Source organism: Palaemon carinicauda, chromosome 19, assembly GCF_036898095.1.
Source record: "Palaemon carinicauda isolate YSFRI2023 chromosome 19, ASM3689809v2, whole genome shotgun sequence".
Lineage (NCBI taxonomy): Eukaryota > Metazoa > Arthropoda > Malacostraca > Decapoda > Palaemonidae > Palaemon > Palaemon carinicauda.
The window spans coordinates 43,118,768-43,141,267 of NC_090743.1; the positions used below are offsets into that span (position 1 = coordinate 43,118,768).

Here is a 22,500-nt window from a genome sequence, read left to right on the forward strand (position 1 = left end):
GTTTCATTACTCTACGATTAAAATTGTGGCCACGAAGCTGTTCACAAACAAAAACACACTCACACATACACAAACAAACAGGGGGGTAAAACATAAGTTCCTTCCAACTTCGTTTGGAGGTAATAATAATAATTAATTAAACTTCACAAACAAAAACACACTCACACATACACAAACAGGGGGGTAAAACATAAGTTCCTTCCAACTTCGTTTGGAGGTAATAATATTAATAATTAATTAAACATCTGCTTTACTATCGATAATTACTCGCTTCTAAATCTTATAATTTATATCAAATCTGTTCAAATATGCATGACCAATTGTAGATATATTAAGCATAAAAAAAAATTCGATACGGGGCTTAAATAAGAAAAGACGTAAATTTTTATACCATCGAGACAAATTAATGGCAAAAGAAATTCAAATTTGTGAAATGAATTAATGAGGAGCAACAACCAAACTAGTGAGAGAAACTAATGACGAGCGACAACCAAATATGCAAGACAAACTAATGGCGAACGACAACCAAACTAGTAAGACAAACTAATGACGAGCAACAACCAAATTTGTGAGACAAACTAATGGTGACCAACAACGAAATTTGTGAGACAAACTAAAGTGGCGGGCAAGTTTGGTTAAATAGCTAAGGTTTGTATCATTAGGAAAAATACAAATTATCTACGAATTTGTCATTTGTTCCTTAACTAGAATACAAACCACGCTATTTAATAGGGGTGACTCACCCATTAGGAAGGGTGGACGTCCCAGCCAGTCTGGCTTTTGGCTTTGCCCGAGGACTCCTTATTTGAGTGTGTAAGCACTCAAGAAATAAGGAGTCCCTGAACCTCGCTAAAACCTTGCTATGCAAGGTCTTCGGCTTACGCAAGCTGTGTGTGAAGGTATGAAGAAGTGTGACTCGTCCTAGAAAGTTGTTCTGAAGTTCTATAGATGGAAACATGTAGACTAGGACTTTCCCAATACCACCTCGTCAGGGTATGGGGACGTAACAGTATTGATATGAATACTAGGAACACAAGGGAGCATAGTTTACCTGCAGTGGTTTGAGGTCAGCTATGCAGAGAACCCAGGATGCTGCTTTCCCCAAGAGAGGGGATGATGAAGAAAAGAATAAGGGCCAGTCAAACCTTTTCATTCATGCAGACTAAAACCGGGTAACAATGCGCTCAACCTTCTGCTACTTGTCCAATAAGGAGCTTGAGGTTTTAAACCAGCTGTTGTGCAGCCACCACAGGACCGATAGAGAAAGTATCGCGTCTCCTGTGGGTCATGTCTTGCAGGTAGTGGGATGTGAACGTTGTTTGCCATTTCCACATCCCAGCTTGAAGAACCTGCATCACTGAAAAATTTCTTTTGAAGGCCAGGGACGTAGCTATGCTCCTGATATCATGTACTCTGGGGCGACGTGACGGAGGAGGGTCTGGATTCAATGCCAGGTCAATGACCCTGCGAATTCATGCAGAGATGGTGTTCTTGTTGACCCTCCTCTTAATCCTTCCTGTACTGACGAATAGTGCAGGCACACAAAGACGGGCCGCGGCTGTTCTTTTAAGGTACAGCCTCAAGCTCCTTACTGGGCATAGTAAGAGATGGTCTGGGTCATCTGTTACAGTATGGAGACTAGAAATCCGGAAGGAGTCGAATCGAGGATCTGCTACTCCTGGATTCTGAGTCTTAGCAATAAACTTGAATGAGCGATGTCATATGAGACCATGAAATTCGCTGACTCGCTAGGCCGAGGAAAAAGCTAGCAAGAACACCGTTCCAGGTTAGGTGGCGATCTGATGCCTGCCGTAATGGTTCATAGGGGGGTCTCTTAAGAGACCTGAGAACTCAAACCACGTTCCATTGGGGGCGTCTCACTTCCGACTGGGGGCAGTTAAGTTCATAACTCCATATGAGTAGAGAAAGTTCTAGTGATGAAGAAATGTCCATTCCTTTTAGCCTGAAGGCGAGGCTTAAGACTGAGCAATAGCCTTTCACTGCCAAGACTGATAGGAGCATTTCTTTAAGCAAATACACGAAGAACTACGCTATTGCAGGAATAGTGGCATACAGTGGAGAGATACCCCTTCTACGACACCAACCACAGAAGACTTTCCACTTTGCTTGGTAGACTTCTGCCGATTACTTTCGCAGGTGTTCAGACATCCTGATTGCAACTTGTTGCTAAAATCCTCTCTCAGAGAGGAGATGCTGGATAGTCTCAAGGCGTGAAGTCATAGTGAACCTACGGCTTTGCGGAAGATGTTGGCATGTGGTTGTTTGAGTAGATTGTATCGTGGAGTGAGTTCTCTTGGTGGTTCCGTTAGGAGTTGCAGAATGTCCTGGAACCATTCTGTGTGATGCCATAGCAGAGCTATGAGGGTCATTGAAAGATTGACCGATGTTCTGGTCTTGTTGAGTACCCTCCTCATCAGACAGAACGGGGGAAAGGCGTAAACGTCGATGTTGTCCCTCCGTTGTTGGAAAGCATCTTACCAGAGAGCCTTGGGGTCTGAGACTGAGGAACAGTACAGCGGGAGCCTGAAGTTCAGGGCCGTTGCGAAGAGGTCCACAGTCGGAGAACCCCACAAAGTCAGGACTTTGTTGGCTACTAGTTGATCCAAAGACCATTCGGTACTCACTATCTGAGATGCTCTGCTCAGGTTGTCGGCGAGCACATTCCTCTTGCCTGGAATGAAGCATGCCGATAGTGGTATCGAGTGGGTTTCGGCCCATCTCAGTATCTATACTGCTAGATGGGATAGTTGTTGCGAAAAAGTACCTCCTTCTTTGTTGATGTAGGCCACTACTGTGGTGTTGTCGCTCATCACCACCACAGTGACTTGCCAGGTACTGTTGGAACTGTTGAAGGGCTAGAAAGACGGCCTTCATCTCTAGGAGATTTATACGGAGGTACTTTTCTGACTCTGACCAGAGGCCTGAGGTCGTGTGGTGCAGCACGTGGGCCCCCTACCCTTTTTTTGAAGCGTCCGAAAACAGCATCAAATCCCGGGGGGAAGATGAGAAGATCCACTCCTTTTCGTAGGTTCTCGTCTGCTACCCACCACTGGAGAACCGTATATTCCGCAGGTCCCATGTGGATCCGGATGTCCGGAGAGTCGTACGCTTGATTCCACCGGGACTTGAGTCGCCACTGGAGGGATCTCATCCTGAGGCGACCATTGGGAACTAGACGGGCCAACGATTGGGCTGGAAGTTCTTCTTGTCTGAGAAAAGGTCTTGCGACCTTCCTCAGCCTTGCTATCCTGTCGTCTGATGGGAAGGCTTTGTTGAGAGTGGTGTCTATAATCATGCCTAAGTATACCAGTCTTTGAGTGGGAAGCAGTGAAGACTTCTCGAGATTTACCATGATCGCCAGATCTTGGCAAAGTCTCAGAAGTTTGTCTCAGTGTTGAAGAAGGGTTGACACCGAGTCTGCTAGGATAAACCAATCGGCCAAATAACGGAGGAGACGGATGCCAATCCTGTGTGCCCAAGATGATACTAAGGTGAACACTCTGGTGAAGACTTGTGGTGCTGTGGAAAGACCGAAGCACAGCACCTTGAACTGGTACATTCTGTACCAACCGTGTTTCACACAATTGTACATAATTCCTTTTGTATATATTATGCTTGTATCTTTGCTCTTCCCTCGCACTAAAACGAACATGAAAATTCATGTCTGGTTTTTCCTTTGTAATATTGTCTGTCTTGTGAACTTATGTCCTGTTGCCTTGAGGTTTTGTATTTAAGGAGAGTGTTCTACAATAATATAACTCAGTCGTTTCCAACCTGCCTTTAAGTTCATAACCTTACTCGGCGCCGTCACATTGGTGACCCCGGAAGTCGACTCGCTCCCACTGCCTTCCACCCCTACCTCCCTCGCCCCTCCATCGTTGGTACTATGACGGAGACGGACTCTACTACAGCAGTTGGCGCTGCCGCCGCCCCATTGAAACTTTCACCATTCGCCACCGGAGAGGCGTTTGCTTGGTTTCAACGCGCTGAAGTCCACTTCCGTATCAGGGGCGTGACTCGCTCAACCACCAAAGCAGATTATGTTCTCGCGGCGATACCCGAGGACACCTTCCCAGAAATATCCGACTGGCTTTGTGAACAAGGAGACACCCCAATAGCGTATGACGCCCTCAATACATACCTTCTGCAGCAGTACTCGCCGTCGCCAGCCGCCCGTATAGCAAAGCTTTTTCAGCTCTCGCAACAACCGTTGGGGGACCAAAGGGCTTCGCTTGCCCTCAGGGAAATGACCAGTATCGCTCGCCTTCAACCTGCCGCAGACGGCTCTCCTCGTGAGGTGAACCTACTTCGTGCCCTTTGGATACGCCGTTTACCCGAACCTGTACACTCTGCCATACCCAATGTCGACAGTTTACCCATAAAGGACTTGATGACCAAAGCCGACGCCCTTATGGACAGCCACTTCAAGACCTCCATCAACCCCTCCACCCCTGACGACGAGGATGCCTATTCAACGTCAACCGAAGCTGACATGAATGCCGTAGGACATACACGCCTACCCCGTGACGTGTCGAAGCGGCGACAAAGCCGCCCACCACCCACCAATCGCTCGCGCCCCAACGAACGACTTCTACAGCCACTTACTACCTCCCATCCGCCGCAGTTTTGCTACTACCACTTCAGATTCGGGGCAACCGCGAAGAAATGTGCCAAGGATTGTCAGTGACCAAAGAACGTGTAAGTAGGCCATCGCTTGTGGCGGTGGCCTCCCATGTTTCTAATCTTTTCTTTTTACAGGATGCAGGAACGGGCATGTGATTTTTGGTAGACACGGGTGCTTGTCGTTCTCTTTTGCCAAGGAAACTCTTCAAGGCACGACGTAGTCTGTCTACATCCGCCGACGTCCGCTTAGTAGCTGCCAACGGATCTGCGATACCCACCTACGGTTACGAGAACCTCACATTATCGTTCGGAAATGGTAAATTCAATTGGTAGTTTCTCGTTGCTGACATCACAATGCCAATCCTCGGTGCGTATTTCCTCTCTCATTTCCACCTTCTGGTCGATGTCGCCCACCGACGATTGGTCAACGCAGACTCGTACTTGTCGACACCTATTCAACCCGCCCCCTCTAACCTCGCTCTCCACATCAGCGCACCCACGGATGCCTACGCCCACTTCCTCACGTCGTACCCAGAAGTTTTCCGTCCAGAACTTCGCCAAACGCCCACGGTTCCTGCCAAGCACGGTATGTATCACCATAACAAGATGACGGGACCCCCCGTCTTCGCAAAATTCAGACGTCTGGCACCGGAACAATTGGCAGCCGCCAAACAGACGTTCGCCGAAATGGAGAAAATGAGCCTTTGCCAAAAGGCCTCCAGCCCATGGTCGTTGCCCTTACACATCGTTCTGAAGAAAGACGGCTCCCTCCGTCCGTACGGGGATTACAGGCGCCTGAACATGCAAACAGAACCGGATCACTAACCCCTCCCAAACATTGCCGACGTGACCTCCTACCTGCACTAAGCGAAGGTTTTCTCTACGCTCGACCTCCTGAAGGGGTATTATCAGGTGCCTATGAACCCAGAAGACATCCCCAAGACCGCCATCACCACTCCGTTTGGTACATACACCTTCAATTACTCCTGTTTTGGCCTTCGTAATGCTGGGGCAACGTTTCAACGTCTCATGGATGGCATCTTAGGGGACCTCCCTTTCTGTGTATGTTATGTGGACGACATACTTGTGTTCTCCTCCTCAAAAGAAGAACACCTCCGTCACCTGCGCATCGTGCTCGACCGCCTGCAACAAAACGGCCTTGTAGTCCGGTACGACAAGTGTACCTTTGGCGCCAACGAAGTATCGTTCTTAGGGCACCGCATCACTCCTGAAGGTGTCCACCCCCTCCCTGAGAAGGTAGCAGCCGTTCAGAACTTCCCCGTGCCCTCGACCGTCAAAGCTCTGCAGGAATTCTTGGGCATGATCAACTATTATCACCGTTTTCTGCCAGCCATTGCCGCCACTCTTGCTCCCCTCTACGCCTCCCTTAAGGGCAAGCCGAAGGACCTGAAGTGGGGTCCCCTTCAAGAAGCAGCCTTCTGCAATGCAAAGAAGGCCCTATCAACTGCTGCGGCTCTCACTTTTCCTATCCCACACGCCCCTCTCCTTCTCTCCACCGATGCCAGCGACGTCGCTATTGGTGCAGTACTCGAGCAGGTGGTCAAAGGCTTGCCCCGCCCATTGGCCTTCTTCAGCAGAAAACTGTCCAAGGCAGAATCGGGTTATTCTACCTTCGATCGAGAATTGCTGGCGGTACACTTGGCTGTCCGTCACTTTCGCCATTTCTTAGAAGGTACGCCCTTCGTCATTCGCACAGACCACATGCCTCTCGTGCACGCCTTCACTCGACAGTCTGACGCCTGGTCCGCCCGTCAACGCCGACATCTCTCCGCCGTGGCTGAATAAAATTGCACCCTCCAATACGTCCCTGGGAAAATGGATCCCGTTGCCGATGCCCTGTCAAGAAACACGTTGGCTGCCGTTCAACTGGGATTGGATTACAACGCCCTGGCTGAAGCCCAACGACAGGATCCGGAGTATCAAGCTTGTAGGACATCCTGCACGTCCCTCCGTTGGGAAGACTTTCCCCTTGAAGACTCCAACACCACCCTCCTCTGTGACGTCAGTACTGGTAGACCGCGACATTGGATTTCTGCTTCCATGCGCCGACAGGTGTTTGATTTCATTCACGGCCTTTCACATCCCTCGTGCAGTTCTACTGCACAGCTACTGAAGGCAAAGTTCATTTGGCACGGCATTTCTAAGGTTGCTAAGGATTGGGTCTGCGCCTGTACTTCTTGCTAAACTTCCAAAGTACATCGACACAAGGATTCAGGAGTGGGCACCTTTCCTCAACCTCAGTGTCGTTTCGCACACATTCACGTCGACGTTGTAGGCCCCCTACCCACATCACGAGGACATCGTTACCAGTTTACCGTCATCGACCGCTCCACTCGTTGGCCTGAAGCCATTCCCATGGAAACTGCAACGTCCGCCTCATGTACATCTGCCTTACTCTCTGGATGGATTTCAAGATTCGGTATCCCTGAGCATATTACTTCTGACAGGAGAACCACTTTCACCTCTCAATTGTGGACATCATTAGCAAATCTCCTGGGCATCACCCTACATCAGACAATGGCCTACAACCCCGCTGCCAATGGAATGGTTGAAAGTTTTCATCGCACCCTCAAAGCAGCTTTGATGTCCCGCTGCAAGGATTGCAACTGGTTTACTCAGCTTCCCTGGGTCCTCCTGGGACTAAGGACCACTCCTAAAGATGCCCTCGACGTCTCGGCAGCTGAAATGGTGTATGGCGACCCGTTGGTCGTCCCTGCCGAATTTTTTCCTTCTACAACCTCCTCCGACAATCTCCAGCGCATACGTCACGTCGTGGGAAAATTTACTCCGTGCCGCCAGACTTACAAACCCCCAGCGAAGCATCACATACCAACGGACTTGCACTCTGCAACGCATGTCTTCCTGCGCAATGACACCAGCAAGCCACCACTGACGCCCCCTTACACGGGCCCTTTCCTTGTGATCCGACGCAGTCCGAAAGCATTCCTCCTAAACATTCGGGGCAAAGAAGACTGGGTCTCCATTGATCGTCTAAAACCTGCTTATCTTCTGCCAGATGACCCGCCTACAATTCGCCTCTCTAGATCAGGGCGCCCTATTTAACATGTACAGTATGTCATTTTTAGGGGGGAGCCATGTACCAACCGTGTTTCACACAATTGTACATAATTCCTTTTGTATATATTATGCTTGTATCTTCGCTCTTCCCTCGCACTAAAACGAACATGAAAATTCATGTCTGGTTTTTCCTCTGTAATATTGTCTGTCTTGTGAACTTGTTATGTCCTGTTGCCTTGAGGTTATGTATATAAGGAGAGTGTTCTACAATAATATAACTCAGTCGTTTCCAACCTGCCTTTGAGTTCACAACCTTACTCGGCGCCGTCACAATTCTGTTGTCTAGGCTGAATCTTAAGTAGTTCCTTGAAGACGGATGGACTGGGATCTGGAAGTACGCGTCATTTAGGTCCAGTGTGCACCTGAAGTCTTGCGGTCTTACTGCTAGTCTGACCGTGTCTGCCGTCTCCATGCTGAAAAGAGTTTGTTTGACAAACTTGTTTAGAGCTGAGAGGTTGATGACTGGTCTCCAGCCTCCAGACGCCTTTTTTACAAGAAAGAATCGACTGAAGAAGCCTGGGGATCCGTCCAGGACCTTTTGGAGAGCGCCCTTCTTCAACAGGGTCTGGACTTCGGCCTGAAGGGCTTGCCCCCTTGCCGATCCCATGGCAAGGGAGCTCAATGACACTGGATTCGTCGTCAGGGGAGGTAGATATGTTATGAACGGGACGCGATATCCTAGACTGATCACGGAGATTGTCCAGGAAACGGCCCTGAGTTGCTTCCACCTGTTTGAGCCCCTTTGTAGGCATCCCCCCACTGGTGGAAATGCAAGGAGACTGCCTATCCTAGCGTTTGTGGCCTCGGCTGCTCCCTCTAGGATATTTGCCTCCCCTGGAGGACTTTTTGCCTTTCCTTTCTTTAACAGGAAAGGGCTTAGACACCAAAGTCTTCGGTGCTGTTGTCGTCGTAGTGGTCTTGACTGGACGGGACTGCTGTTGTGCTGGAGGCTTATAAGGCTTGAATGTTAAAGCCCTATGGAGGAGGGAGTCTTGATGAGACTTCCTCCCCCTCTCAGCGGCATTTTCCACATCCTTAGGCTCGAACAGGACAGATCCCTCTAAGGAGGAATGTCTGAGCCTATTGATCTCGGCACTAGGGACCTTCTGATGGAATCTCTCAGCTACTGCATCCCAATGTTTCAGGATGGTATTTGCCCACAAGTTTGAGACTTGGTGGGCAAGAAACTCGATCGTGCAAGTACCTGAGAGAAGGAAGGTTTCCATAGCTTTCCTGGTACGTTCCTTGGAGAAATCCTCAGAACGTATCAGGATACTTAAGGTCCCTACCCAGATATCGAGCCATGAAGTGGCTTGCATAGCACACTTCGCAACTTTCTCCTGGTTGAAGATCTCGGCTGCCGAGAGTGAGACCTGCCGGTTGGAGCGTCTCTCAAGAGGGACTCCCCTGGTTAGCTCTTCCAGCGTGTGGTGAAGTGGAGGAGCTAGACAAGGCTCCTCTAGGATCTCGAAATACCTCCTCTGCTGTACGTGAGGAGGTGGGAGGAGCTTGTTGGTGGTACCGGAACGGTTGGAGGAGGACATCTCGGAGAGCTGTTGTGAAATCTTGTCCCTGGTACTCTTTACCCCTTGTGACCAGGGCAGGGCTGCACTGGTCTTAAGAGGGTTTATGAGTACCAAAGACGCGGTCTAAGACCATGTCTTTGCCCTCTCGAGGAGGGATCTCTGGGTTGGAAAACCCATTGAGAGCCCTCATTAGAGTCAGAACTTGCCAAAACGCATGTTCTGACTCTTGCTGGTCTCCTCCTGCTGTAGGACTTGCAGCGAAGTCTCCTTCTATCCCTGAAGGCTTTCCTTGGGGAGAGTTGGGGACATTCCCTGAGTGGCTAGTTGGCTCCATCCTAGTCCTAGTAGAGGACTTAAGCAATGTTTTGGAGTCTTTAGATTCCTTCCTAGGAAGAATATAAGACTCCAACATTGACGAAGATGGCATGTTCCTTCCAAAATCCGACTGAGTAGACCCCTCGGCGCGAAGAGAGGTTTCCTCCATTGGTGCGATGGGGGAAAGTCTCTCCTCGCGTGATTCCCTTGGAGACGGGAAATCTTCATCTGAAAGGGAAGGAGAGGCAGTCTGATGAATAGAAGGAAGGTCTGTGTAGTCAGTTTCGCCCTTGGGGGAGTGATCTCGTCTGAAACACCTCTTTTTCTCTTCAAATGAGTAGAAGAAGCAATGGTTCTGTGTCCCAATTCAGAGAAGACAGGCTTGAAAGCCTGAGTTACGGCTCTGATCAGGGCACCGAACCAGGGCTGTTGGCTGACAGACGTGCTGTCAGACATACCCTTTGAAGGGAAAGGGATTGAAGGATCCCTGGGAGAAGTCACTATCATTGGTGGGTTTGACTGTGGTAGCCTTGGGATCCTGGACCCCTCTGGAAGTTTTCCTTCTCCCACAATGCGTGGTGGCATGCACTTGCGGGGAGGGGAATGAGGCGATGGCGACCGTGCCGTACGTCGTTTATTGGGGTGTGTAGTCTCGTGCATGGGAGGATATTGACGCTCGTGCGAGGGAGGATATCGACGCTCGTGCGAGGGAGCATATCGACGCTCGCGCGAAGGAGGATATCGACGCTCGCGCGAAGGAGGATATTGACGCTCGCACGAGGGAGGATATCGACGCTCGCACGAGGGAGGATATCGACGCTCGCGCGAGGGAGAATATCGGGGCTCGCACGCGGGAGAATATTCGCGTGGGCGCGCAGGATTATCACGAAGAGCGCGCAGGAGAGTGTTCGCGCACGTCAGTGCCGGCCGTAGGGCGCGCACGCAGGAGATAGTTCCCTAGAGCGTGGGTGCGCAGTGGATTCATGTGGGGCGTGCGGGAGCGCGGGAGAATATTGGTGCGCATCCCTCTGAAAGGATTGACGAGCGTGCGCAGGGCGCGCACATATCCTTGTAGATGCGCGCGGGAGAAGGCTGGCGCGCGGGAGAAGGTTAGCGCGTGGGAGAAGGCTGGTGCGCGGGAGAAGGCAGCATGGCTGACTTACTAGAAGTCCTGCTATCAGTTGAAAGTTGATACGCAGATTTTACCTGGTGCGTAGGATGGTGCGCAGTGAGAGTTAGATGTTGGGCGCGTATGCGCATGTGCAGGAGAGTACTGGTGCGCGGAAGAGCGCTGGCGCGTGGAGGAGCGCCGTTGCGCAGGAGATTGATGGCGTGCAGGTGAGTGTTGGCGCGCAGATGGGCGCGAGTGCATAGGAGACTGTTGGCACATAAGTGCAGGGTGCGTGGGCGCAGTTGCGCAGGAGAACGTAGGCGCATATGTGCATGAGGGCGCGCATAGCGCGTGATGGAGCTATGCTCGTGTTGGAGCGTATGTGCATGTTGGTGCGTACGCTCTTGATGCTCTGTGTTACGATTATGATGAATGTCCGCGCGTAGTGATGGGGCCTGACAAGCTACTAAAGAGCGCTTGTCAGGTCTCGTGGGCACGTAAGTTGTTGTTGTTGTTGGCGCGCAACAGCACGCTTGGGTGGAGCCTTGCTAGGCCCATGCAAGAACGGCGACGGCAGGTCTGTCGGGTGGAAGGTCGACGTGTCCTTTAAAAGGATGACCTTCCACCGAAGGAGATCACGAACGATCTGCAGAGGGGTCCAGAACCAATACAGGAGCAGTGACAGATGATTGGTCTAGAGGCTGCTCTGCGGGGACTGCATCGAAGATGTTGAACTAAAGAGGCGCCTCCTCGCCACAGGTGAAGGAAGGCCTCTATGGCGACGAGGAAGGCGAGCCTTCCGATGAATGCGCCCTCTGGGGGCCGTTGGATAAGCAAGCTGACCTTCTGCAGTCCTCCGAAGAGGAGTCTCTGTAAGTGAACTCCCCCGAGGGAGAGAAACACTAGCAGGGGAGACTAACGATGAACTTAAGTCTCCCCCCTCATAGGTTGAACAGGAACAGGAGAAACTAAGCAGTCAGCTACCGTAGAGTTTGGAGTGGAAGAGGAAATGGGTGAGAACGCATTGGATACCTCTGACACCACAACGTCGACAAGAGACAGAGGATCAACCTCTGACGGTGACGACAATTGCTTGACAGCAGCACAATCGGATGCAGTTAAGCAAAACCTCCTTGGAGGGCGAACCTGTAAGCCCCAAGGAGGACCAACACTGAAATAAGGAGGTTAGTGACATATCCTCCCCCGGGGGGAGAAGTGGAGCTGCTTCGCTAGGGGAAGCAACGTCATCTCTCGAGACCCGTGGTTAGTTAATAATACATTGGTCTACACTAACACTCGACGGTCTCTCGAAAAAGACCGACCGAGTGGGAGCTTCGGAGGAGGTTTGGGCAACGGAAGAAGGGGCCTTGGGTTTTTCTCCTTTCGAAGCAACCTTCAAAGGGGAAATATCCCGTTTGGACTTCTTCTTCCGTCGTCGCGAAAACCTCTCCCACTGGGAGGCAGACCACTCCCTACACTCACTACACTTGTTGTTACTATCACACCGTTGGCCCGTACAAGAACGACAAAGGGCGTGAGGATCAGTCTCGACAGCCGACATGAATGTTCCACAGGGGCGGTCGGGAAACCCAGGGCAGGTGCGCATGATTGGAGAGGCCAACTTCACATGTACAAAAACTAGAAAAAGAAAAGAACAAAATCAGTTAAATGGCTGCCATTATAACGGCTCGGATGAGAGCGGACACGTCCGACCATCATCCGAGCCGAGAGCAAAGTGAGCTCAAGCACAGGTGTGTGAGAGGGGAGGGGGGTAGCAAGCTACCCTCCCCTACCCCCGCTAACTTGCGATGTGGGTAGTAAACCCTCGTTAAAATTTAATGGCTCATCATCTCAGATACGCCGAAAGTAATACCCCTACTTAATAGCGTGGTTTGTATTCCAGTTATGGAACAATTGTTAGACAAACTAATGGAGACCGACAACGAAATTTGTGATACAAACTAATGGCGAGCGACACCCAAATATGCGAGACAAACTAATGGCGAACGACAACCAAATTATTGAGACAAACTAATGAAGAGAAACAACCAAATTTGAGAGACAAACTAATGGCGACTGACAACGAAATTTGTTAGACAAACAAATGACGAACGTCAACCAAATTTGTTAGACAAACAAATGATGAACGACAACCAAATTTGTGGGACAAACTAATGACGAGCAACAACTAAATGTGAGACAAACTAATGGCAAGCGACAACCAAATTTGTGAGTTGAGCTAATGGCGAGTGACAACAAATTTGTGAGACAAACTAATGACGAGAGACATGCAAATGTGTGAGACAAACTAATGGCGAGCGACAACCAAATTTCTGAGACAAACTAATGAGGAGCAACAACCAAATGAGTGAGACAAACTAATGGTGAGCGACAACCAAATTTGTGAGACAAACTAATGACGAGCGACAACCAAACTTGCGAGACAAACTAATGGGGAGCGACAACCAAATTTGTGCACCAAACTAATGGCGAGCAACAACCAAATGTGTGAGAAAAATTAAGGATGAGCAACAACCAAATATGTGAGACAAACTAATGGCTAGCGACAACCAAATTTGTGAGACAAACTAATGACGAGTGACATCCAAATTTGTGAGGCAAACTAATGACGAACGACAATGAAATGTGCGAGACAAACTAATGGCAAGTGCCAAACAAATATGCGAGACGGACTAATAGCGAGCAACAACCAAATTTGTGAGACAAACCAATGGCTAGCGACAACCATATTTCTGACACAGACTAAAGGCATGCAACAAACAAATTTGAGAGTTTGAGAGATTAGCTAATGGGAAGTGACAACCAAATTAGCGAGAAAAACTGATGGGGAATGACAACTAAATTTGTAAGACAAATTAATGGTGAGCGACAACCAAACTTGTGAGACAAATTAATGAAGAGTGACAACCAAATGTGAGAGACAAACTAATGGGGAGCGACAACCAAATTTGTGCACCAAACTAATGGCGAGCAACAACCAAATGTGTGAGAAAAATTAAGGATGAGCAACAACCAAATATGTGAGACAAACTAATGGCTAGCGACAACCAAATTTGTGAGACAAACTAATGACGAGTGACATCCAAATTTGTGAGGCAAACTAATGACGAACGACAATGAAATGTGCGAGACAAACTAATGGCAAGTGCCAAACAAATATGCGAGACGGACTAATAGCGAGCAACAACCAAATTTGTGAGACAAACCAATGGCTAGCGACAACCATATTTCTGACACAGACTAAAGGCATGCAACAAACAAATTTGAGAGTTTGAGAGATTAGCTAATGGGAAGTGACAACCAAATTAGCGAGAAAAACTGATGGGGAATGACAACTAAATTTGTAAGACAAATTAATGGTGAGCGACAACCAAACTTGTGAGACAAATTAATGAAGAGTGACAACCAAATGTGAGAGACAAACTAATGGGGAGCGACAACCAAATTTGTGAGGCAAACTAATGACGAGAGACAACGAAATTTGTGAGACAAACTAATAACGAGCAACAACCAAATTTGTGCGCCAAACTCATGGTGAGCGACAACCAAATGTGTGTGACAAACTAATGACGAGCAAAAACCAGATGTGTGAGACAAACTAATGGCGAGCAATAACCAAATTTGTGCGTCAAACTCGTGGTGAGCGACAACCAAATGTGTTAGAGAAACTAATGGCGAGCGACAATCAAATGTATGAGCAAACTAATGGCTAGCGACAAGTAAATTTGTGAGACAAACTAATGGCGAGCGACAATCAAATGTGAGATACAAACTAATGGCAAGCGACAACCAAATTAGTGAGACAAACTAATGGTGAGTGACAACCAAATTTGTGAGACAAACTCATGGCAAGCGACAACCAAATTTGTGAGACCAACTAATGGCGAGCGATAACCAAATTTTCGAGATGATTTAATGGCAAGCCCATCGTTTAATTGGTTTTTGTAACATGCACCACTTGCCAGAACAGAGGAGCAAGATGTAATGTTAAAGTTTCCAGCAAGGCGAACCTCAACAGAGCAAAGTCTTATTCTTATGTATACTCTGGGATCTACATAATATATCTACAGCTTAAAACTCATCAGATTTAAAAATTTAGCTACCTCTGATTAATAGTGCACATAATCACAAATAAATAAATATACATATACATAAAAGGATATTCAGTGCTGTTTTGTTATGTGATCTCAAAGTTTTGCTTTTGCTTTGGTAGGCGATCTTACCTCACTTCACGGCAAAGCAAGAACCACTAGATTTTCTAAAAAATATATACCGGGAATAATTATCTAAGTAATAATAATCAATCATCGATGTTAGTGCAGGCAGCTCGATATTGCCGCTTGCCAATACATACGAAGGTTGATGTTTTTATTTTTTTGCAAACGAAGCAAGAATTATAAGATTTTCTATTATTCTTGCTTTTTTTTACCTATTAAAAATATTGAGATCGCATACCACAGCAAAAGAATAATTTATGAGATCACGCCATAAATGAGATCGCATACCAAAACAGCACCAAATATTCTAGTAAGGCAGGCCACATTGAAATCTGGTAGTCCGCATACCATACCAGAAACAAAGCGGTAGGCTACGTAATGTACCAGCACCAAGCAATTATTGGTTATCCTAGTGCTTAACCCGCGAATATAGGTCGAGGGAAACCCATAAATGAATATAGTTCACAAATCTAAAATGCCAAAAATAAGTACATCACTCCATAACCAATTGAAAAAATACTCTTGAGTTTAAAATCAGTATGAGTACTTTAATTACATATAAAAGAAGCCACAAATGTAGCTATGAAATTGAAGGGCATATGTACTAACCTATCCTATGGGGCTAATTGCACCCTTACAATCCCTAGGATTACATATCATTCATCACAGATCAAAAGAATTACATGAATGCGTCATAACATACCCACACCCATCTAAGGAATACTTAAGAGGTGGGTTCACCTTACTCTGACCCATAGTCCCATTTCCTAACCTGACATAGGATAACATATCTAATACTGAATGAGTGAATACACTGTAACATAACACTGCACACCTAACCTAACGTAGTGTACCAGCTTCTTACTTACCATCTTCCTAAGCCAGTTCCCAAAACCTAACCCAAAACTCTGTACCATTTAAAAGCCTTAATTCAAACATACGTAAATTATGTAATATAAAAAAAAAAACTATCACCATCATCATCTCCTCCCACGCCTGTTGAATCAAAGCCTCTGATAGAGTTTGCCAGTCGTTACTATCTTGAGCTTTCAAATCAATACTTCTCTACTCATCGTCTCCTACTTCACGTTATATAGTTCTCAGCCATGTAGGCCTGCTTCTTCCAACTTTTCAGGTGCCTTGTTGAGCCCAATTGAAAGTTGGTGAACTAATCTCTCTTGCGCAGTGCAAAGAGCATGCCCAAACCATTTCCATGTACCCCTGACCATGATCTCATCCACATATAACACCCGAGTAATCTCTTTAATAGTTCCATTTCTAATCAATAGACAATACCCAGCCTTAAATGGTAAAACAAAATTTCTGGTACTTTAATATAAAACCAAGATACCATTTTGTCAGAATTAGCAGCATAGACACTGACGATCTCTACACCAGTGTTAATTATACAACCAAAGCAACTAGAAAAGCTAATATTCTATTGTTTCTTACTTAAAGAACGTATTTCTTGTATGGGAATGATTTATTATAGTATTACCTCTTATCAAACGATGAGCAAATAAAGATATGATATAATTTACAATGACCTTATATTCGCCAGTCGCCACAAGCTCTTCTCACAACAACGCCACCTACTGAGTAACTAAAGATGTTTAAAGAAAATGGCTGAGCCTTAATTATGAAAACATCTGCGAACTTCAGCACCAAAAGTGTAGGAAGTTTAATTTAGCTCAAAATATTTTCGAAATAAAGTCCAAAAGTATCATAGTAACAATTAATGGAAAAAATACCAAAGGAATAAAAATGGCTTAACAGTATTTCCATGGCAGAGACCAAATCATTGTTCTCTAGAGAGCTCAATTATAAATAACGTAAAATACCGCTTAATCATTCAACATAATGTCAATCTACATAGTTTCTATGAATCACTGGCAATTATTACACATACCACCATTTGTCTTGTAACAAATCCTCAAAGATAATCAACGAAAATGGATTAGAGAAGACAATGATATCAAAACTAAACACTCAGTCGGAAAACACAGTTGCCAAGTTGCCAACATTACACAAGGTAAGGCAATCTATACAGACAGACAGACAAGATGCGATGTAGGAATTCTTAGAATTCCTCCATCGCAGACTAAGAAGAGGACACAGAGACCTTGCAGAGAATTTTCATTGTACATTGCATGCAAACTGTAATTTTGTGAAAATGAGGAAGATGATTTAACCCATTTTTTTTTCTTTCTTTTTTTGCCAGGGTGCACTTGAGCACACTATTCTATCTAATCTTTCTTCCTTTTGTTTTGTTAAAGTTTTTTCTAGTTAATGTAGGAAATATTTGTTTAGGGATTGTTGCTGTTCTTAAAATATTTGATTTTTCCTTGTTTCCTTTCCTCACTGGCCTATTTTCCCTGTTGAGTCCCTTGTGCTTGTATCATCCTGCTTTTCCAACTTGGGATGTAGTTTAGCAAGTAATAATAATAAAAGAATGAATTAATTGAGCTTCAAGAACCCCACTAGGAAGACAAAGAAAATTATTGTTGTATTCTAATTTATTGAAATAAATAGAGAAAAGAAAAGAAAAAAGAAGTATTAAACCATATGTGGAGGAAAAGACAAAACAGTATAAGAGGAAGTTAAACTTTAGAGGTGCCATTGCAAAGGCTATGCCCCACCCCTGAACCTGCAATACGAAGCAATGTGCAAGGATACTTGAAGATTTTAAAAAGTCTAAACTGACAACGATAGGTTGCCAAAACTGATGATAGCAGAGTGTTATCTTATCTGATTTAAAGTTAGAATGAGATAAAAGTAAAGACGGAATCTCATTATTAATTTATGTATGGCACAGGTAAAAAAAGCTTAATTGCAATAATAATAATAAGCTTTTAAGCTTTACACCTATCTATAAGGCGACAGAATGCCTGCAAACTTATTTTGCGGAATGAGCAATTATGAACCAGGAACTATGTTATTCTATCAAGTCTGAATTAATTCTCTATTTCCAGTTGAAAAGCCGTAAGTATATAGCCTTTCGACTTGGCAAATTTTACATCTATTTCAGTAGTACTAGCAACAGAACACCAGTAATTTGAAATTTGCCTTTTATTTATGACTGGCAGTTCCAAGTTATATAATATATAATATCCCAGTTCTGTACGGATATTAAACAGCTTAAAGATTATTTAACTCTCTCTCTCTCTCTCTCTCTCTCTCTCTCTCTCTATCTTCTTCTTCTTCAAAGAGAGAGAGAGAGAGAGAGAGAGAGAGAGAGAGAGAGAGAGAGAGAGAGAGAGAGAGATTTTCTTTTGTGTAACGGATGTTTGAAGATAGGATCTAAGATAAACAAGTTGATATTAATGAGTAATCTGGTCAAGAAAAAAAAAAAAAACATCCTCTTTGCTTAGCAAAGGTCAAGGGGCAATAAGAAACTATTCAGCGCTCGGTTCCATATCCCGGAAAGTTATTTATAAACTTTGACTGACCTAGAATTGAATCTCATCCTTCCATATCATGGGTAACGCCTTCCTTTGGTCTGGATTCCTGCTAAGAGATTTGATATCTACAAGCCTATACAGTCCATGGGAAGAATGTAAAGAAAGAAGTATCATCTGCACGAGGAACATGCTAGTTTCCTAGGCATAATATTTTCTTGGAGGTGTTGTATATCGAAGAAATAGGAGTACCGTTATCTGCACAGACTGAAGTTCCTCTGTTTAGTATTACATATCAATGCAATAAGAATAGCATCATCTGCATGAGCAGCAAGCTTGTTTCTATTACTAAAGTTTATCTCGGTGTCATATACCGATGCAAAAAGAGTAGCATCATCTGCACGAGTAACAAGCTTGTTTCTAATAACAAAATTTATCTCGGTGTCATATACCGATGCAAAAAGAGTAGCATCATCTGCACGAGTAACAAGCTTGTTTCTAATACCAAAGTTTATCTCGGTGTCATATACCGATGCAAAAAGAGTAGCATCATCTGCACGAGTAACAAGCTTGTTTCTAATAACAAAATTTATCTCGGTGTCATATATCAATGTATAAAGAGTAGCATCATCTGCATAAACAACCTCATTGTTTCATGTTTTAAGGCTATCTCCACTCAGGTACATAAATTAGTCACAAAACATCCAATTAATATGAGGATTACTGTGATGATTAATCTAATTTTCATAAAAGCAATATAAAATTGGCGTCTTCTGAAAATTTTTGTGGGATATTTATTAATAATACAACATAGAATCAATAAAAAGAATATTCCTAATGATAATATCAATGACATTAGTTCTCTGAGCGGGTGCAGACATTAGCAGTGTTTGCATGGCCATCAGTTCTAATCTATAAGGATGATGATTTATTAATAAAAATAATACTTCCTTACACAGTTAGTCTAAGTGACCCGAATTACTCAATTATACAGTATTAGACAAGATTAGGAATATTTTCCTAGCCAGTTGTGAAAGTTTCTTTCGCAGTATGACCATTATTTTGTGTATTCATGCTCTTACCGTCCCTCCATCAGATATCCGTTCATGTGTGCACTACTCTATATATCTACCAACACTCTACATCAATGTTACTTATCATATAGACCTTTGACGTTTTTTTTTTTTTTTTTTTTTTCAAAAGATTGATTTAGAAGGGTTATATTTTACAGTCCACAGAAGAATAGGAACTGAAGTGTCAAGGTGTCGTAGGACTCTTCGATAAACCTTCAGGAGTCAATTTTTGTATTGAATTAGGTAGATAATAATCTTCATCAACTTATCTCGACTTTGATGACCAGGAGAGAGAGAGAGAGAGAGAGAGAGAGAGAGAGAGAGAGAGAGAGAGAGAGAGAGAGAGAGAGAACAGGATAAATCACCAGGTAACTCTGAGGTTAAAAGCAGCATCTGTATGAGAGAGAGAGAGAGAGAGAGAGAGAGAGAGAGAGAGAGAGAGAGAGAGAGAACAGGATTAATCACCAGGTAACTCTGAGGTTAAAAGCAGCATCTGTATGAGAGAGAGAGAGAGAGAGAGAGAGAGAGAGAGAGAGAGAGAGAGAGAGAGAGAGAGAGAGAGGGGGGGGGAACAGGATTAATCACCAGGTAACTCTGAGGTTAAAAGCAGCATCTGTATGAGAGAGAGAGAGAGAGAGAGAGAGAGAGAGAGAGAGAGAGAGAGAGAGAGAGAGAGAGAGAGAGAGAGAGCAGGATTAATACCAAGTAACTCTGAGGTTAAAAGCAGCATCTGTATGAGAGAGAGAGAGAGAGAGAGAGAGAGGAGAGAGAGAGAGAGAGAGAGAGAGAGAGAGAGAGAGAGAGCAGGATTAATCACCAGGTAACTCAAAGGTTAAAAGCAGCATCCGTATGAGAGAGAGAGAGAGAGAGAGAGAGAGAGAGAGAGAGAGAGAGAGAGAGAGAGAGAGAAAGAATAATCACCAGGTAACTCTGAGGTTTAGAGCAGCATCGGTATGAGAGAGAGAGAGAGAGAGAGAGAGAGAGAGAGAGAGAGAGAGAGAGAATAATCACCAGGTAACTCTGAGGTTAAAAGCAGCATCTGTATGAGAGAGAGAGAGAGAGAGAGAGAGAGAGAGAGAGAGAGAGAGAGAGAGAGAGAGAGAGAGAGCGAGAGAGAGAGAGAAAGCAGGATTAATCACTAGATAACTAAGATTAAGAGCAGGATCTTTATGTGAGAGAGAGAGAGAGAGAGAGAGAGAGAGAGAGAGAGAGAGAGAGAGAGAGAGAGAGAGAGAGAGAGAGAGAGCAGGATTAGACACGAAGTAACTCACAGGTTAACAGCAACGTCTTTATTAGGCTAACTTAATAAAAAATGACATTTGAATATTTTGCAAGGAAATATCTTCAGCAGTTGATGGCGAGTCTTAATTCCTGCTATTCCTGGAATGTTATGACCTTCCTGACCTTTCTACGATGTGGTGACCTTCTCCTAAGTTGACCCTCTCTTAAGTTGACCTTTCTTCAGGTGATTCATGTTTTGGAAAGACTTCAGGTGAACTTCTGCATAGAGAGGAAAAAAAATATTTCAAACATGATATCTATGAAAAAAAAAATAAAAAATTCATAATAATATGGCTTTACTTTAGCTCTTTTTATGATAGATAAAAGTTTATATATATATATATATATATATATATATATATATATATAAATATATATATATATATATATATATATATATATATACATATATATATATATATAAATATATGTATATATATATATGTATATATATATATATATATATATATATATATATATATATATATATATATATATATATATAAAGAAATAGAGAGAGAGAGAGAGAGAGAGAGAGAGAGAGAGAGAGAGAGAGAGAGAGAGAGAGAGAGAGAGAAGATATATATATATATATATATATATATATATATATATATATATATATATATATATATATATATATATATATATATATATATATATGCGTGTTTTTGTGTGCATAGAGATCACGACATATGAAAAGTGATGAGCAAATGTTATACATAGTTACAATAAACAAACTAAGTCTGTTACGTAAAGAGAACGCCAAGTTAGGTTCTCGGTTTCACACTGTCAATTCACACGTTTGAGAATAACCACGCTGCGTTCTTCTTGAGTTTATCGAGAATGAAGAACAAAAATAAAATGTGGGGAGAAATAATTCGATAGTTATATCATCTCGGCATTTTACGAGGTTACTCGTTATGCTTTACATGAGAACCTCTGTAAAATGCGAATTTTTAGCACATGACGGGATGCACACACTGTGGAAATTTCTTAAAGAATATCATACACACATAAAGTATATGAGTGTTTATGCGTATTTGTGTGTGCACAAATACAGTAAAATATACGTGTATGCTCATCTATTTACATACAGTATGTATATGTAATCTTATATGATCAAAGGTGTTTGCGCACGCACGCACAAACACACACACACACACACACACACACACACATATATATATATATATATATATATATATATATATATATATATATATATATATATATATATATATATATATGGTTGATTTATTTTCTTCCTACCTGTTCACTTTCACATCAATTCTTCATGACCTATAATAACACAGATGCATCCGCGACTGCAATCGCGCTTCCACTGGCTACAGTGCTCAATTCTTCAACCTGACCTTGTGGCATCTGAATCCCCAGACGTTCGCCGAGTTCTATGGCCCAGTGTTGACAATTGGCAGAGCCCACACTGTAATCCACTCCGTTGAACCGATTCCTTTCAGCTTCCTCATCTACGGTGTGAGGCATCACTCTAATAGTTTGAAGTTCCTCCTTAATGAAAGTAAAGTCAGGAGTCTTTGGTTCTCCTTTTCCTTTAGAGAACTCTACTTTCCCCCTAACTCCATAAGCTTCGTAGTGAGCGTCGTAGTAGCCCCAATCAAAGTAAAGCACCCAGTGCTCGCCAATAGGGATCTCCGAGACATTTCCGCTTGAGGACCCTCTAATGGACCTCTTGTACAGGTACACAGTGCAAGGTGGATTCCGAACATCGTCGTTGGCATTGTTGTTCTGGTTGATATTGGAGCTAATGCTACGAGAGCTTTCGCTACCAGAGCT

The 22,500-nt window shown here is 44.4% G+C and overlaps 1 protein-coding gene and 1 long non-coding RNA gene across 2 annotated transcripts in view; both read right to left on the bottom strand.

Annotated features, from left to right (window-relative positions):
* LOC137658606 (uncharacterized) overlaps positions 1–16,530 on the bottom strand; it is a 95,127-nt gene extending 78,597 nt beyond the window's left edge. Inside the window, exon 1 of the long non-coding RNA XR_011047388.1 lies at positions 16,432–16,530. This is a non-coding gene — a long non-coding RNA (uncharacterized lncRNA). The remainder of the gene's footprint in view (positions 1–16,431) is intronic.
* Positions 16,531–20,678: 4,148 nt separating this feature from the next.
* Positions 20,679–22,500, bottom strand: part of LOC137658226 (putative uncharacterized protein DDB_G0277255) — a 2,190-nt gene continuing 368 nt past the window's right edge. The window contains exons 1-2 of the mRNA XM_068392908.1: positions 21,958–22,500; positions 20,679–20,904 (exon numbers count right to left, since the gene is read on the bottom strand). The exon at positions 21,958–22,500 is cut by the window's right edge and continues 368 nt beyond it. Coding sequence (XP_068249009.1) covers positions 21,988–22,500 — 513 coding nt within the window. The 3' untranslated portion in view covers positions 20,679–20,904; positions 21,958–21,987. The remainder of the gene's footprint in view (positions 20,905–21,957) is intronic.